Source organism: Musca domestica, unplaced genomic scaffold (genome assembly GCF_030504385.1).
Source record: "Musca domestica strain aabys unplaced genomic scaffold, Musca_domestica.polishedcontigs.V.1.1 29, whole genome shotgun sequence".
Taxonomy (NCBI): domain Eukaryota; kingdom Metazoa; phylum Arthropoda; class Insecta; order Diptera; family Muscidae; genus Musca; species Musca domestica.
This window is the reverse complement of record NW_026712296.1, coordinates 613,358-632,696: the sequence shown is the minus strand read 5'-3', so window position 1 is coordinate 632,696 and position 19,339 is coordinate 613,358. Positions and strand designations below refer to the sequence as shown.

The following is a 19,339-nucleotide window of genomic DNA, read 5'->3' as shown; positions in this document are numbered from 1 at the left end:
GATTCCAATGAAATTCGGCAGGAAAGACTAAACTTGGTACAAAAATAAATTTGCCAAATTATATTGAAATCGGTTCAGATTTGGATATAGCTACCATATATGTTTTCGGCCGATTTCATGTATTTGATGCACCAAACACGACATGTATGTTCGATTCCAATGACATTTGGAATGTGTGACGGGATTTGAGTAGAAAATAAATTTGTCAAATTATATTCAAATCGGTTCCGATGTGGGATATAGCTCCCATATATATTTTCGATGATGCACCCAACGCGATATATTTGTCCGATTCAAATGAAATTCGGAATGAGAGACAAAATTTGGTCCCAAAAAAAGTGTGCCAAATTATATTGAAATCGGTTGAGGATTGGATATAGCTCCCATATATATTTCGGCCGATCTCATGAATGTTATGCATCAAACACGATATTTATGTCCGATTCCAATGAAATTCAGAATGTGTGACGGAATTTGGTTACAATAATATATTTGACAAATTAATTAGAAATCGTTTAAGATTTGGATATAGCTCCCATATATATTCTCGGCCGATTTCACATATTTGATGCACTAAACACGGTATGTACCTCCAATTTCAATGGAAATGTGGAAAGTGTGACGGAATTTGGTGTAAACGTGAATTTTGTCAAATATATTGAAATCGTTTCGGATTGGGATATGATTTCATTAAAAAACATTGACCCACAACACCTTTGCAATGGTATTAGGCTAACAGTAAAAATTTAAACAATTTAATTGAGAATAGGATTATTACAGAGAAGTATGTTGCTACCTCGAATTCACTAATTGCAACCGAAATGCTCACTCACCTTCAAAAGATTGCAGTTACCTGAACGCTTGGTATTTGCTATGAAGTTAATAAATTCCATTCTATAAACTCGATTTTCCAGAAGAACTCTTTTCTGCCTTTTGCTTACTTTGAGTTCCAATCTAATCGAACTATTTCCTTAGATTGAATTCAAAATCAAATCCTCAAATTATGTATTTGCACAATGAAAGCATCTTTATTTTTGTGATAAGAAAAAAATGAAACGAAACTTAACCTAAAAAAATTGAGCAGTGTATAATTCTATCCCGGAGAAAAGGATAAACTCAAACGACAGAAATGGAAAATTCTGTTTTAAATTAAAATTGGGGCAGACAAACGGCCAGGAGCAGCCACAATTTTAGCCGGAGCTGCTGCAATAGCTGGGGCAACTGCACGAGCTGGTGCAGGGATATAGGTTGTTGCAGGTGCTATCAATCTAGCTGGAGCACTAATGATGGGTGCATTATATTTGTTGATAATATCCACACGTTGACTAGAAAAAGCTGAATTTAAAGGAGCTGTAAAGGCAGCAGCATATGGCGCAGTATAAGCGGCTGCATAGGGTGCAGGATAGGCAGCAGCTATGGGTGCCGTGTAAGCAGCAGCTGCAGCAATGGGAGCTGTGTAAGCTGCTGCATATGGTGCGGGATAGGCAGCCGCGTAAGGGGCAGCATAGGCTGCCGCGTAAGGAGCAGCATAAGCAGCTGGCAAAGGAGCTGTATAGGCAGCCGCAATTGGTGCAGCTGCTGTATAGGCTGCAGCAGCTGGCACGGCTGGTACTGCAGGAACTGGTGCTGTAGCCACATGAGCATGATGACCGGGTTCAGCGACAGCCAAAGCCAGAACAACAAGAAATACAAGGACCTTTAATGAATAAAAAGTATTCAATTAAAATTCAAAATATCAATTTCGGCAAAATGGGTTTCCCCTACCAATTTCTGCATTTTGTTGTATTTTTTTTTTTCGAAATCTGATGGTAGTTGGTGTTGTTTGTTGTTAACTGATTGCAAGCGTTGTGCATAACAATTGACCAACAATTTGCAATTTATATAGGCCTTAATATGTTAAGAGTTTTTTCCGTTGTTGGCATAGTGCCTCGCAGACATTTTGGCCAGCTCTAGAGCGTCATGGTTAATGGTGTCTTACTTTTTTTTGTTATTATGGTTATTATTATTTAATTCAGTTTTGTTTTTCTAGTCTTTGTAGGTCACCTTCAGACGGTGTAATTTTTACATAAATTTTATTTAAAATAAGTTATTTTTTAAGTTACTATTCAAGGACAGTGCAACATGTAGGGGAGATGAGTTAAAGGGATACACATGCCAGAAAGAAGCAAAGGAAATTTAAAATAATAATATTGTTATGAAATTAAAGAAGTAAAAAATCAATCGGCCGGGCCGATTGCCATATGGCAACCGCTCCACTCGGAGACCTATAGGTCCATTGTGTTCATCCTAGAAAAGAGTTTTGAGAGATAGAAGAAAAAGTGATTGATAGAGAAGATGAAGATAAAGGGTAGTGTAGTAGAGTGTAATCTACGGCTGAGGAGTTTGCCGTGTCGTCTTTAGCCACTTGAGTCTTCTGGCTAGTTGAAGTATTACTACAGGGTCAGTGTTAGAAAAAGACGACAAGTCATGTGACACTAGTTCTCCCACTAGCCTGTGTCTCACATCAATGAGTGCTGGGCAGTGGCAGAGTAAGTGTTCGATTGTCTTGATTTCTTCTTCATCTTGACAGATCCTACAGTAGTCAATGCCGTCGCTGTCCCATTTCGATGTCATAGCCCTCACCTTACAGTGACCTGTGATGATGCCCACCACAAGTTTTAGATCCGGTTTTGACAATGACATCAGCGACCTTGTTCTCTTCTCCGAGAGTGTGGGCCAGATTCGTTTGGGGATGGTACAACCAATTTCATCTAGCCATTTTTGTTGGATTTTCTCAGAGTAGTGTTTGTGAATGACATGCAGGAAATGGCACAGTGGTTGTTTAACCGAGTTGTCTACTTGAATTGTAGTTGATTCGGATCCTAATCTGGCCAGTTCGTCTGCAGTCTCGTTACCTGGGATGTTAAAATGTCCAGGAACCCAACAAAGCTTGATGGACAACCCAGTGTTTTCCAAGGCTTCCCTGCAGTTCAAAACAGCCCTAGACTTGATTGTAAAGGAACTCAAGGCCTGCATAGGCAACTTTTGTCATAAGCCATTACAATATTCTAATACGAAACATGAAAAAAAATCCAGTGAATAATATAGCTAAAATCATCAAAATACCGAATATAGAGAGGTACCGTTATATCTGTGTTATACGAAGACCTGAACCTGCATAGATTTTTTTGCCACAGGCTGTAGTACCTATTAGGAACTTCAAATACAAAATTTCAAACAATTTCGGTGAATATTGTACCTGAAATCGTCAAAATATCGAATATAGGGAGGTACTGATATATGTGGCCTGTACGAAGACCTAGACCTACATAGACCATTTTCTGTCATAGGCTGTATTTTCCATTACGAACTCTAAATACGAAATTTGAAACAACTCCGGTTGTCGAATATGGGGTGGTTCCGTTATACGTGGGCTATACGATATCGTGAACCTATATAGACAATTCTCTTCCAGGTGGTAAAGTGCTTAGAAAGAAAGAACTTCTAGCATGTATTTTTAAACAATTCCATTGAAAAATCTAGCTAAAATCATCAAAATACCGATTATAGGGAGGTACCCTCATATGGGGGACATACGATATCGTGGACCTATATAGACTATACTCTTCCAGGGTGTTAAGAACTCAGAAGGAATGGATAGATGTGGATTTTCAGACTATTCCATTGAACATTGTGGCTAAAATCACAAAAATACCGAGTATCGAGTGCACCATTATCGAGGGCTATACGCAGACCTATATAGACATTTCCCTTCCAAGGGGTAAAGTACTCACAGTGAACTCCTTGTGTAGAATTTAAGACAATTCCATTAAAAAATGTGTCTTAAATCATCAAAATACCGAATATCGGAAGGTACTGTTATATGGAGTTTATATAATATCGTGGGCGGCCGATATAGCCCATCTTTGGACTTGACCTGTCTGCAGGTCAAAATTGTAGCTTCGTATCTTAATTCATTTTGACTCTAGCGCGATTACAACAAACGGACGGTGTTACATACGAATGTTACATACGAAAGTTACGATGAGTTACATACGAAATGACGAACTTAACATACCATCCATACTATGTATGGTGGAGGCTATAAAAATCTATCCAATTTTCCAATAAAAATCTATCCAATTTACATTTACGGTGGACAATAACCGTAAAATCGAATGAAGATGTTTATCGAAGGTATATAAAAATCTGAACCGATCTCGATAAAATTTGGCAGAGGTATTTTCGAGCTGTATCTGATGTCCGGTAACAAATAATATTGTTATGGAGTGCATATTACGCATGTGAGGGACTTTAACTCCAAATCGAATGAAACATAGCTATAGCTATATCTGAAGCGATTTTCACCAAAATATGAAGTACTTGCTTCTAGGCTGAATTCCGTCGGAAGTGCAAAAATTTTGGCCATTTGGTGCATAGAAAACATGAAATTTGATAGGGCTAGAAACCTCAAATTTGTTATTGAGGTCTCTGTTGGTATCTGGAATTGAGATAAAAAGGTGGTTTTGGGCATGTATACTAAATTGTACCAAAGTTGGCATTGGATGAAGGAATAGAGTTGAAATCCTGATATTTGATATTAAGGTCTCTGTTGGTATTTGTAATTGAGATATGGATGTGGTCTTGACAATGTGTACTATAATCGTATGAAAAATACTAAATAGTACTATATTTGGAATAGAGAAGGAAAAGGGCTGGAATCCCGAAATTTGAGAGTGAGGTCTCTGTTGTTATCTGGTGTTGAGATCTGGCTGTAATTTTGCAAATAATTGTTTGAAAACTACTAAATTTGGTATTGGGTGAAGGGATAGAGCTGAAATAGTTTTAGATAGAACATGTTAAAAAGCAGCAAGTTCGGCCCGGATGAACCAATTGGAACGAATTTGGAAATTTTCCAAAAATAAAAGCCGTTAAAAATTCGGTTAAAATCCTAAAAATATTGAATATAGCCGTTATATTGGATTAAAATTTGAAACTTTAAATAAACGGTGAATGATGTACCTGAAATCGGAAAAATAAAGAATGTAGGGAGATACAGATATATGGAGTCTATACGAAGACCTGGACCTGCATAGACAACTTTCTGTCATAGGCTGTAGTATTCCCTTGGAACTTCAAATATCAAATTTGAAGCAATTCCGGTGAAAATGTCGCTAAAATCATCAAAATAACGAATAAAGGGAGGTACCGTTATATGGGGGCTATACGAAGGCGTGGATAAGCATACGAAATTTTTATTCATAGACTGTAGTACCCATTAATAAACGGTTGAATTATGTCGTTAAAATCATGAAAATACCGAATGTCGGGAAGTACCTTTAAATGAGGGCTATACGAAAAAGTAGACCAACATGGCCCATTTGCCAACGTAACTGCTTACTGGGAGAATACAAATACACAAATATGTGCAAAATTTTAGCCTTCTATCTCGATTCGTTCGAAAGATAGCGTGATAACAACAGACAGACGGACAGACAGACAGACAGACAAAAAGACAGATAGACGGAAATCGCAAAATCGTCTTAGTTCTATCATGAATATTTCGAGAATTTACAAAAGGAAAAAGGTGCAGGGTATAAAAATGGATGTGGCTGAATTGTGCAATGTTTTTACTAATGTACTCCTCCGTAAACTTCAAAATAAACGATTTTGAATATTTTGCTAAAAGGTGAACACTTTAAACTTGTATAAAATCTTGAAAGTCTGATAGTTTAGTACGATATGTACGTTTTTTGCGGTCTACGTGGGTACACGTGTAAATTTTATTATAACTCTTGTGAAATATTGTATAATGGGCTACGATAATTTAAATTAATGTTCCATTAATAAATTTCCAAATAATTTTTTATTTCATTTTAGATAATGACGAGAAATATTACGATATTATCAACTAATATTCCATTAAAAAGTTTTGAAATTCACATTGAAATTTTTTTTAATCTGAATTCAGTAGCTTCCATTAGGTTTAGTCTGATATGTCATTACACATACATATTTTCTATTTCAATATGAAAAGACTACTTTATAACGTGGGCATTGTACTGGGATCCATTGCCCTGGGCATAGCTATGATTGAAGGAAAATCCTCATTTAAATTCACTAATATTCGGTGTAAAGATAATGATGTTAATTTTAGTTCTTTTAAAAAATGTGAACTAAAAGTTGTTCGCCGTGGAATTGTGGCTCTTAATGCCCATTTGGCATTGTATCAAATACCGGTGACAAAAGCAACAGTAACAAAAGTTCTTCTACAGCTTCACAAACTGCCAATTTAAAGTTTCCCCTTTTGTTTTCAGATCAATATTGGACTCTACAAACGGGCCAGTGGATATCGTCCATTTCTATACAACATTACCCAAGAAGTCTGTGCATTCTTTGCCAATCGCCAAAAGTATCCAATTATGAATGTAATCTTTGATATATTTATACGCGAATCCAATTTGAATCACACCTGTCCGTATGACGTAAGTATTCATAATCCTATGGGGAAGGAGAAGGCCGTATATTAAAGGTTACATTTTCAGCACGACATTTATATTAAGAATTTAGTCCTGGAAGAGAGCAAATTTAAACTCTTTCCAATACCAGAGGGCGAATATCTTTTCAAATTGCAAATTCTTATTCGGGAGCAATTAAAGGGTACAATAGAAGTGTTTCTTTATCGCAAAGATTGAATCAATAGAAACTAGGTGCGGGACGAAAGATGGCTTAGGTTCATCACCGCACCATTAAATACATATAAAAATATAAATGTAAATAAATCTGAATTGCAGTTTAAAAAAATCAAATTTAATTTCTAACTATATTTTCTTGAGATATCTGCAGAAAAAAAATCCGTTCCAAATCAAAATGTAGCAGTACAGTAAACATTGGTTTTTATAACAGAACAATAGCACTCACATTAAACCTAGATATTTAAAAAAGTTGGAATTAATATGGTTTCTCAAATAACAAACACCAACTCAGTTCTATACATTTAAATTTTTTGTTCAATATATAAATGTTTTGCTTTACAATGGGTTAGAGGTATATATTTTAGTTTGCGCCATCTACCGCAAATGAAATACACTGTATACGACTCTTCTCAGTCAACACAGTCGACACTGTAGCACGGACGGAAACCCCACCAAGTTCTACTGGCAATATTATAACATTCCGAACACTTCCTAAATACCTAATGGCACGTTTATACGCAAATATCTTGAAGTCATAAATTTAGGATTAAAATATGTTTATCATAAATTGTCCAATTTTTTAAGATCTTGGATCGACTTATTTAATAATGAAAACTTAATTTTTATACCATTTTAAATAATTCATTTAAATTAAAATTTCATATCATTTAAAATTTAGAATTCTAAAGGTGAGAATACATAAAACTGGCTTAAGTCATCGGCTGGCTTCTTCGTAGAGGAACAAAGGAGCTTTAGGTTAACTTAGTTCGATTTTGGCCCTACGCTCCTTTGTTCTTTTCCGAAGAAGCCAGCCGATGGCTTAAGCCTGTCAATAAAGCGAGACCAGCCAGACCACAAATGGTCAAAATTTTGAATAATTAAAACTCTTACAAAATGTGATGTAAGGGTCCGATTGTCTTCAAATTTCACACATCTCAATATTTATAATAACCCAAGGTCTGGCATTAAGATAGAGTATATCAGTCCACTCTTTCTGGTACCTCCTCCACAAATGGTCGAAATTTTCAAAAATATATATTTTTTGAACAGAAGGAGAAACGTTAATCCGATTTTGCTCCAACCTTGCAAATCCTAATATTTGCGTCAGTGTTAGGTCTGGTGCGAAAATTAACAATATCGGTCAACTCTTTCTGGTACCTCCCCCACGAAGGTCAAAATTTTGAATAATTACAACTCTTATAAAATGTGATATAAGAGTCCGATTTTCTTCAAATTTCACACATCCCAATATTTATAATAACCCAAGGTCTGGCGTTAAGATAGAGTATATCAGTCCACTCTTTCTGGTACCTCCCCCAAAAAATGGTCGAAATTTTCAAAAATATATATTTTATGCACCGAAAGAGATACGATAATCCGATTTCGCTCTAACTTTGCAAATCCTAATATTTACGTCAGTGCTAGGTCTGGTGTCATAAATTGCGTAACAACCCAACGATTCTTTACAACTAGCTATATCTAAATATATTTCTCTCCACCAGAATTCCGAGATGAATATGGAATTTATGATTTCCCATAAATTGGATATAAATGTTCGACTTTCTTATATATTTATATCATATTTATTATAGTCCGATACGAAATGGATAATATTGACCCATTCTTTCAAAATCCACTCCATAGAGGGTCAAGAGATTGAAAATTCATAACAGAAGTCAAAATATTTTAAAGTAATCGGACACTGACTGAGGGTATACATCTGTCGGCAAACCCAACCGATAATTTTTTACTCTTTTTTTTTTTGTCTGAAGAAGCCAGTAGATGACTTAGGCCAGTCAAAAAAGCACTTTATGTGTTCTCACCTTAAGTTTATTCTTCAACCCAAAACGCATGATACAATTGCCAAGATAATATCATGCACGATTACAATTTTGTTTTTTTTTTTTAATTTGATGGAAAAGACATTAAATGGTAGAAGAATACAGGTAGATGCGTCAACGCTTGAGAACATTGATATGTAAAAAATGTTTTTTTTTTTTTAAATAAAAATATTTTACAATCGGAGGTTCTTATGATATGCATTTTTCAACAATTTTTACAAATTTGAATAATTTTTCATTCAAAATGTTCAATTTCAAAATTGGTTTGACAGTTTATTGTATCAGCAGCTGCGTCGATGCGACTACCTGTATTCTTCCTTCATTGTGAAAATTATGTTTTGTAGTTCTTCCGTAAATATCGGCGTACAACTTACAAGAAACTTTCTCTTATTTTTGATAAATTCCAAAGAAGAACATAAATTAAAACACAAGTCACGTAAGTACTGTAAGGGTGGGAATACACAAAGTGCATATTTGGCTGGCTTAAGTCATAGGCTGGCAAGTTTTTCTATTTTCTAGTCAAAGTAATACAAAGAAAATTTCGCATTAGTCCTTGGAACAACTGTTTCTCTTTCTCTGGAACTGTTTCTCTAGTTTACTAAAAACGCTTCAAGTTTAATAAAAAAATCCGGGTCCAAAAAATCGATAACTTTACTATAACTAACCACTTGTTGGATAGGTATTTTTAAGCTATACCTATACTGTTATAGCGGGTCAAAAATTTGGATACCCGGGTCCGTCCCAAAAAAAAAAATAGTTTCCCGAAACCAGGGTAAAAATACCTACCACTGAAAATTTTTCCAAAAAAATGGATAACATTACTTTAACTCCCGAACCTCTTTAAATAGCCCCATCATGTGACCACTTGTTGGATAGATATTTTTAAGCTATACCTATACTGTTATAGAGGTTCAAAAATTTGGATACCCGGGTCCGTCCCCCAAAAACCAGTTAAAAATACCCACCACTGAAAATTTTTCAAAAAAAATTGAAGAGTTTTTACTAAACTAGATGTACAAAGCACTTTTAAAATATGTATTAATTTTCAGTATTTATACCCTACACCACATAGTGGTAAGGGTATTATGTCTTTGTGCATTTGTTTGTAACATGGAGAAGGAAACGAGATAGACCCATAGTTACTTTTGAGAACCTTCATAGAATCACTTTCTGAGTCGATTTATGCATGTCAGTCCGTCTGTCCGTCCGTCCATCTGTCCATGTATTCTTGTGAACAAAATGCAGGACGCATTTATTATCCGATTGGGATGAAATTTTCCAAACAATATTTTTTTGGCCCAAGGACGAACCCTATTGAAATTGGTGAGAATCGGATCAAATTTAGATATAGCTCCCATATATATCTTCATCCGATTTCGGGTTAAATGTACACCAAATGTCCACTATCAGTCCAAATTACCTGAATTTTGGCACACCCAACCGAGTTCGGCCTAGAAGCAAGTATATCAAATTTGGAGAAAATCGGTTCAGATATAGCTATAGCTCCCATATATATCTTTCATCCGATTTGATCTTTAAGTCCCTCACATTCCTACTATGCACTCCACAACCGTGATATTTGGTACCAGGTATTAGATGGAGCACAGAAATAGCTGTTTTAAATTTTATCGAAATCGGTTCAGATTTGGATATAGCTCCCATATATATCTTCATCCGATTTCGGGTTAATTGACCACCAAATGGCCAATATCAGCCCAAATGGCCCGAATTTTGGCACATGTGACCGAGATTAGCCTTAAAGCAAATACAACAAATTTGGAGAAAATCGGTTCAGAAACAGCTATAGCTCCCATATATATGTTTTATCCGATTTGGTGTTTAAGCCTCTCACATTCGTAATATGCACTCCACAAGAATGATATTTTGTACCAGATATAAGATACAGCCCAGAAATAGCTGTTTGTAATTTTATCGAAATCGGTTCAGATTTGGATATAGCTCCCATATATATCTTCATCCGATTTCGGGTTAATTGTGAACCAAATGGCCGATATAAGTCCAAATGGACTGAATTTTAGTACATCAGACCAAATTCAGCCTAGAAGCAAGTATATCAAATTTAGTGAAAATCGGTTCAGATATAGATATAGCAACCATATATATGTTTCACCCGATTTAGTGTTTTAGTCCCTTACATTCGTAATATTCACTCCACAACCGTGATATTTGGTACCAAGTATTAGATGGAGCACAGGAATAGCTGTTTTAAATTTTATCGAAATCGGTTCAGATTTGGATATAGCTCCCATATATATCTTCATCCGATTTCGGGTTAAATGTGCACCAAATGTCCACTATCAGTCCAAATTACCTGAATTTTGGCACACCCAACCGAGTTCGGCCTAGAAGCAAGTATATCAAATTTGGAGAAAATCGGTTCAGATATAGATATAGCTCCCATATATATCTTTCATCCGATTTGATCTTTAAGTCCCTCACATTCCTACTATGCACTCCACAACCGTGATATTTGGTACCAAGTATTAGATGGAGCACAGGAATAGCTGTTTTAAATTTTATCGAAATCGGTTCAGATTTGGATATAGCTCCCATATATATCTTCATCCGATTTCGGGTGATTGACCACCAAATGGCCGTAATAGCATCAATTTTGGCAAATCCGACCGAAACCAGCTTAGAAGCAAGTACACCAATTTTAGTAAAAATCGGTTCAGATATTGCTATAGCTCCCATATATATCTTTCATCCGATTTGGTCTTTAAGTCCCTCACATTCGTAATATGCACTCCACAGGAATGATATTTGGTACCAGATATCAGATAAAGCCCAAAAATAGTTGATTTTAATTTTATTAAAATCTGTTCCGATTTGGATATGCCTCCCATATATATCTTCATCCGATTTCGTGTTAATTGTGCATCGAATGGCCAATATCAGCCCAAATGGCATGAATTTTGGCAAATCCGACCGAATCCAGCCTATAAGCAAGTACACAAATTTTAGTAAAAATCGGTTCAGATATAGCTCTAGCTCCCATATATATGTTTCATCCGATTTGCTCTTTAAGTCCCTTACATTCGTAATATACTTTTCCCAGGAATGATATTTGGTACCAGATATCAGATAAAGCCCAAAAATAGTCGATTTTAATTTTATCAAAATCTGTTCAGATTTGGATATAGCACCCATATGTATCTTCATCCGATTTCGTGTTAATTGTGCAACAAATGGCCAATATCAGCCCAAATCACCTGAATTTTCGTACATAAGACCGAATTCAGTCTAGAAGCTAATACGTCAAGTTTGGAGAAACCCGGTTCAAAGATAGCTATAGTTCGTAAAATGCACGATAGATTTTGATTTTGTACCAAATATCTCATAGAGCTCTGAAATGCCCTGTATAAACCTTTTTACGAGAGCTCTACTAAATATGCGTAGTGGTGTAGGGTATCATATAGTCGGCCCCGCCCGACTTTTGAGCTTTCCTTATTGGTTTTTTACTGTTTTGGGCTCTGAGTTATGTAGATAATCAATTTCCATAGCCCTGATCTTTAAAAGGAGAAGAAAATATATCGTCCAAATCTTCGTCTGAAAAGGAGAAGGAAATAAAACTATGTCTCTCTATGTCTATGTTAATTCCACCAGTTTTCGATCTGGAAAGACCTAGTTTTCTCCCTCTTTCATAGCTTTTGTTTTGATTCCTCTTGTTTATCGGCTATTTGCGCTTTCTTTTCAATTCTACGGCGTTTAAACGGAATTAGCAGCTTCGAAGTATGTAATCAAAGAAAAGTGAAAGTTTTTCAGTTTGTTAGAAAATTTCTTACCGTAAAGTTGTGTTTCCTGTTTGGACCAAATACTACTGTCGATTTATCGACAATTTTTTATTATTCTTCCAACAATCATTTAGACCAGCAGTGGACGAAAAGAAAATGTTCATAGAAACGTGCATAGCACCCGTCAATATAGCTTTAATAAAATATTGTAAGTATTACAAAAAGGAATACATTGCACCCATACAATGGAAGTGGCTTTCACTTTCCATTGGCCATATTTACCCTTTGATGTATTAAACTTTAGTACTATTAATTAAATTATATATATTTTTTCATGTTATTATCCTCTGCAATTATCCAAAGGGGGTAAGCGAGATGAGGAGCTGATATTACCCATAAACGATTCATTGAGTATGACTCTAAGTACGGATGAGGTAAGTGGAGCTTTTGTATGACATACTTATGGTTGTCGATTGGTATGTAGAGTAGATACACACCATTGAATGCACCATTGTTTGCTTAACACGACAATATATTCAGTGAGATAGGTAGACGTATTGTTGGGCATAACAGAAAGCCATTCGTACCAACAACCTTTGACATGGTTTTTTTATTTCCAAACAAAATACCTACTTGACAAACGATTTCATTCTCACTTTGTTTTGTAGATGTGTGCAAAGACAACAGCATCAGCGTGTTCAACCTACAAGGAACACCGTATGTGGCTCAATGGCGAGGAAGTGCCCTTTGAAGATAATCCGCGTGCAATGAGATGCTTAAAAGCTTGTGAGTATTGAGATTTAAATCGGAATTCAAACGCACAAAATCAAAGGGATTTTGCTTTGAAAAGAAAATGTCATGGATTGAACGATACTTAAACAATGCTGACACAAAAAACTGTTTCGGCAAAGAAAAGGAAAACATAGGATTTGAATACAGTTCAGTTCCTCTTACAAAATAATTTGGAACTTGAAATACTCAAGGATAATAAAAAACAATTTCGATTCTAAAATTCGAATTGGTTTCCATCACATCTAAAAACATAGATTAATTGGCAATTTACATAATTGATTATAATGGCCAGGGTGAGATATTACTCGATATTTCGCTTCAAAATTCGTTTCTAAATAGATCAATAATTTCAGGATATTTTTCTAATTTCTAACAACTATGCCCTTTTGATTTATCTATGTAAAACTGAGAGAAAATATCCTAAAATTACCATCTATTTTAATTTCTCAAGCATGAAACTATCTGCGTTTTCAAACCATTCTTAGAAAATTAAATTCAACTTGTTAGTAAAATAAAACAATTAACGTAATTAACATAAAATTTATTGATTAAAACTTACTGAAAGATAGATAAAAAAACTCGTTAAAATCGTAACTACATTTACTTTTCAAGTCATTTAAATTGCTTTGTGCAGTCTATAAATAATTGTATAATTGGTATGTGATTTTAATAGCAGTGGCCAAAGTATAGTTACATTTTCTTCCCATTTATTATTGAGTTATGTTTTGAAAGTCATTCTGATATATTTAATTAATTTGTTTATACATGTCTAAGGAACATGCATTACATTAAAAAGTATATGGAAAACCCTAACTTCACATTGAAAGCTTTTCCCGATATAGAGGGAGCTTTCAGCAATGTGAAGTTTGAGTCGATCCATAGCTTGTCTGATTGGGCCAGGGCAATGTTTTGGGAGTGAACACTACAAAAACTGAAATAGTACTATTTACTGGAAAATGGAAAATAGTTAAACTGTGCAACTTTCGTGGAGCTGGGGGCTTCGGCCGCATCCCTCATGCACGGATCCTGGACATACCTACAAGTCGTAATATTTTAGGTGAAGGTGATTAGTAGTCACATGCCCACATTGTGTTCTGTCAAAATCTTTTTATTAAACGCTCATATAAGCCTAATGAAAATAGCAGCGTTTTTATACCCTCAACCATATAGGTAAAGAGGTTATATATTATTTCATACGGTCAAAACGTGCCTACTCAAATTAACGGGTTTAGACCCTAGACCATCATCAAGTACCTCCCCCACAAAGGTCAAAAATTAAATAATTATAACTCTTATAGCATGTGATGTAAGAGCCCGATTGTCTCCAAACAACACACATCACAATATTTTTATCTGGTGTTAACATGGAATATATCGGTCCACTCCTTCTGGTACCTCCCCCACAAAGGTTCAAAATTATGAGTATATCAAGAAACACATAAAACGCGAAATTAACATCTGATTCCATTCAGACTTTCTACAACTCAATATTCAACACAAGATCTGTTGTAAAGACGGTAGAGATCAGACCATTTCTTCTGGTACCTCCCCCACAAAGGGTCAAAGTTTTGAATAATCAAAACGATTATAAAATCATATTCATATTTCGCACATTCTATTTTTTCTACTGACACAAAATCTGCTGTGAAAATGTGACATATCGGTCCACTCCTTCTAGTATCTCCTCCACAAGAGGTCAAAATTTTGAATATCCATGGAGTTCATAAAACGCGAAATTAACATCCAATTCCATTCAAACTTGGGACATTTCAATATTTTCATCAAGACAAGAAGAAATTAAAGCAATTTTTGACTTCAAGAAAGCCAAAAGATACATGAATTCATTAATCTTTGTTGGGTCCCGGTGAATAATAATATAGTGGGAAATGAAATGGCTCAAGGTGGTTGCCAGTCGATTGATCTGCCGATGGAAGAGACTGTCAAACTTCTTGAAATACGTGAACTAATTAACTCTTCCTTCTTTCCAATTTATATATTTTCTATCATTGCTAATTCCTCTTAGGATGAACTGTTTTCGGATATGCAGACTATGTCTGAAAAGTTCAAAAGATTTTCATTTTAAATAACTGTGAAATGTTACGTTTTGCAAAAACTGTGGTTATTTTTTGCCCACTAACTTTTTATTTCGTTCCGTTTTACTTTCAGTACAACGATTGGCCCTGGCAAAAGGAGAATCACTGAAATTTCCCCTGGAATGGAAGCTACATATCGTTTCGCGTAATAATTTCCCCACAGCTGCCGGTTTAGCATCGAGCGCCGCTGGTTATGCCTGCCTTGTTTATACCTTGGCCACACTCTATGGCATACAGGATGAAGAATTAACAGCAATTGCCCGACAAGGTAGCGGCTCTGCGTGTCGCAGCCTTCATGGGGGTTTTGTTCGCTGGCACAAAGGTGAAGCATCCGATGGCTCAGATTCAATAGCTCTGCCGGTTGTGACCTCAGCACACTGGCCAAATATGCATGTTTTGATACTTGTGGTTAATGATAGTCGGAAAAAGACCAGTTCGACCAAAGGCATGCAGCGGGCTGTAGAAACCTCCGATCTAATTAAATATCGTGCTAAACAATGTGTTCCCCAGCGTATTCAAGCCATAACCGAGGCTATAAAGCAGCGAGATTTTGAAACATTTGCAAACATTACCATGCAAGATTCGAATCAATTCCATGCCATTGCCTTGGATACATTTCCACCATGTGTGTACATGAACGATGTATCACATGCCATTGTTTCATTTGTACATGCCTACAATGCAGCTGTGGGTCTTACACGTGTTGCCTATACATTCGATGCGGGACCAAATGCCTGTCTTTATGTGCTCAAGGAGCATGTTCCATCGGTGCTGCAAGCCATACACACTTCATTTCCCAACGATGCTGCTGGCAGTGTTGAATATGTCAAGGGGATACCAATTGATGGAACCGCTAGCCCATCGTCAACACCAACCACAGCAGATGCCATACTCAATGGTAACTTTACATTGCCAACAAATGAACGTAATCTCCTTAAATATATAATACACACCAAAGTGGGTTTGGGACCACAACGTCTAACGAAAACCGACAGTCTTCTAAATCCATCAACGGGTCTTCCATACTAATAAAATAAGGCATATGTACAATATAACCACAATTAGCCGGTTTCCTTAGGCAGAACAATTCAAGGCATCTTTTCTTCAGCGGCACACACACGGCATGTGTAGAAAAAAAAACAACAAACCAATGAGTGAAATATTTACAAACGAACTAATGTTTTTAAATAATTCCAAGGAATTAAGAGAACATAATCACAACAAAACGCTTCATAGTAAACGATGACAATAACGAATGAATTTTAATAGCTTCTAATTGTAATGATGACAACAAACTAATATCATATATACAAATATATATTTATTATACAAATACGTCCCCTCCCCCCAATATATAGAATAGTATATATATAGAAAAAGTATTTTCCTGGCTTGGTATCTTAAATGATTTTATTTAAACAAATGCTTTGCTTTTACTATTTTATAAATAAAAAATTAGAACAAATTTAATAAAGAAAAGTAGGTGAAAATTGATTGAAATTATGGTATTTTATTTTTTAGAGAAAGGAAATTATTTTTTTAAGTTTAGGGGGAATTTTTCCTGTGATATGCTCTGGAACTTTTGGTCTTTTGAAAGTGTGGACTGTTAAAGAAGAACTCTGTCAAAAAATGCAACCAATTAAAATCGAGATATATGGAGAATAGCGCCGATCAATAAACCAGGAGATTTTCAATGATATTTTTTATTGTGCCCATATTTGAATCCACCGAATCACTTGTCCATCGTAATGCTTAAGGAATGTTAAAAACAGGAGGTTCAAGTGTGATTGAAATGTTATATTTCAGTGATCTATTAATTCATATTCAACAGAAGATCTTGATTTTTAGTACTCAGCCAGGATGGACAGTAGGAGATATCATCGATTTGAGTAAAGTAACATTAATCAATGTAAATAAATGACAATGACGGAAAATTGTTAGGCAAAGGACAACTGCAAAGCCGTATTCAGACCAACGCCTACAAAGTTAGAAAAGCCCACACATGAAAAATCAGAATTCCCAATCGGTAAAAAATTCAATCGTTCCATGTAAAAAATGGCAGTCCCAATCCAGGGAACCAGAATCTAACTTCCTAAAACAACGAACGCCATTTCTCCACGTGGAGGGCTACATAGTTTTCGAAGCATGGAGAATGGGCAGGGCGGTCAAGCTACTTGAAAACAGGTAAGAATGTCAGCAAAGACGAATCGTATAGTCCAATATCGCTTTTGTAGCCAGTAGCAAAGACTCTTCAGGCTTTACTCCTCCCCAGCATCAGAGGAAGTTATTCAGCTGTCAACCATCAAAACGGTTTCCGTCTACAACAGCTTTGCACGCCATATCCACACATATTAGACACGAGAACTCACCCAGAACAGGACCTGCCATAGGAAATTAGTAGGGGCTATCGGCTTATCAAAGGCCTTTGATACTGTCAATCATACCACGCTATTCGGGGACGTTGAAAACACTACCCTCCGGCCGAATTTGAAACGATGGATAGTCAAGTATATGTGAGGACGCCAGTCGTTTGTAGAATTCCGGAACAAGAAATTCAAACCCCGCAGAGTGAAGCAGGGAGTTCGCCAAGATTGGGTGATACATGCGGAACTGCATAGGCTCTACCATTCAGGAATTCCACGTCCTCTAGAAGACATTGAGATCGTAACCTAAGCGGATGACAGTACGATCATGGCGTTTGGCCCTGTCGTTGATGATATATGCGTCATCGCATTGTTCCATGCGAGGAATATGAAAATATCCGCCACCAAGTCAATGGCTACACTATTTACCACATGGACTTTGGAGATGAAAACACAGCTGAATGTGCAGGTCGAGGGGCACATAACTCCGAACACTAACTAAACCAAAATCCTTGGGGTTACATTCGCCAGCAGGTTTAAGTCGTCTGCGGAAACCACAGCTATAAATTGATACATAGGAACAAGTTCCTCAAGGCGCTAGCCGATAAAACTTGGGCGCGGATAAGGAAACCTTGTTGATCTCTTTTAAAGCGGCCTATCGCTTTATGTGGCTTCAATGTGGTCGTCCTGACATGGAAAAGTATTCAGACCACAACGCGACTGATAAGTGCAACAGGGTGCCTATCCACGACTCCAGTGGACCATTTACATGAGGAGACGAAGATTCTTTCCTGTAACTGTTTGGGTGTTACTGTGTGAGACATCCAAATTATTATATGTTGGATGGAACTCCTCCACCCTGGCTTATTAGGAAGGACATACAGAGGGGAGGTCTAACGGTCCAGCCCACATCTATTATAGGTGAAGAACCTCGACAGCCTAGACCAACCAGGGTAGGTTTGGCGCAATTACGTTTAGGACGGAACAGTCGTCTCAGTTTGTACTATGCACGAATTAACGAAAATGGGAAAAATATCTGCCTGACATGTTGTACAGGACCGCACAATACGCTGATCCTCTTTACTTGTCCTGAAAAAACAACCCCACTCACTCCAGAAGATCTTTGGTTGCAGCGCGCGAAGGCAAGCAAAGTTTTACAAAGTTTAAAACACCATACATACGTTGCTGCTACCACAACAGATCCGTCCCGTACGATAATCCGCAAAATAATGCGGATAATAATCCATGTGAACTCGGCGAATTATGGGAAGTCGTGTCGCTTTATGAATACCGGACATACGCCAAACCAACAAATAAAACATTCTTTGGTTTACATTTAAATTTTATTTTGAATTATTCAATCTCGACAAATAAAACAAAATTAAATTAATGAATTACATATGTTTTAACTATCATGTATCGTCGCATGTGTATATAATATCATGGTAATTATTATTATTTTTTATTTATTATTAATTTTAGGTATTATTTATAATAATAAATTTTATTAATATTGTTAAATGGATGTATTTTTGTAATTCTGCTTTTATATTGTAGGTTCATTCGTTCCACTTTGTTCTTCAATTCTATGATTATTGTTATTGTTGTTGGAAATTTGTTCTGTACTTTAATCTCGTTTTAATTAATTAATTAATTGTTATTGTGGCTATTTGTGGTTTCCATTACGCTTCAGAGTACTATAAATGACACTATATATTGGCATAACTGTTATTATTTCAAATAGAAGGTTACTTTTTTTGTTTTAAACACATACACATGTACGCCATATGGTAAATCTTATGAAAATTTAATAGTATTTTT

General features: G+C 36.1%; 3 protein-coding genes across 3 annotated transcripts; 2 read left to right on the top strand and 1 right to left on the bottom strand.

The window, feature by feature from the left end:
- Positions 1 to 1,075: 1,075 nt before the first annotated feature.
- Positions 1,076 to 1,776, bottom strand: LOC101899298 (cuticle protein 12.5). Its single transcript, XM_005182310.4, has 2 exons — positions 1,765 to 1,776; positions 1,076 to 1,696 (listed from the first exon to the last, which is right to left on the bottom strand). Exons 1-2 carry the CDS (start codon positions 1,774 to 1,776, stop codon positions 1,145 to 1,147), a joined length of 564 nt encoding a protein of 187 aa, XP_005182367.1. The 3' UTR covers positions 1,076 to 1,144.
- Positions 1,777 to 5,974: 4,198 nt separating this feature from the next.
- LOC109612374 (uncharacterized) lies at positions 5,975 to 6,759 on the top strand. The gene is made up of 3 exons (XM_020036350.2): positions 5,975 to 6,233; positions 6,297 to 6,464; positions 6,525 to 6,759. Exons 1-3 carry the CDS (start codon positions 5,976 to 5,978, stop codon positions 6,672 to 6,674), a joined length of 576 nt encoding a protein of 191 aa, XP_019891909.1. The 5' UTR covers position 5,975; the 3' UTR covers positions 6,675 to 6,759.
- A 5,524-nt stretch (positions 6,760 to 12,283) lies between these two features.
- Positions 12,284 to 16,655, top strand: LOC101896168 (diphosphomevalonate decarboxylase). The gene is made up of 4 exons (XM_005182292.4): positions 12,284 to 12,478; positions 12,634 to 12,704; positions 12,939 to 13,056; positions 15,229 to 16,655. The coding sequence occupies exons 1-4, from the start codon at positions 12,427 to 12,429 to the stop codon at positions 16,182 to 16,184; spliced, it is 1,197 nt and encodes a 398-aa protein (XP_005182349.1). The 5' UTR covers positions 12,284 to 12,426; the 3' UTR covers positions 16,185 to 16,655.
- Positions 16,656 to 19,339: the final 2,684 nt, after the last annotated feature.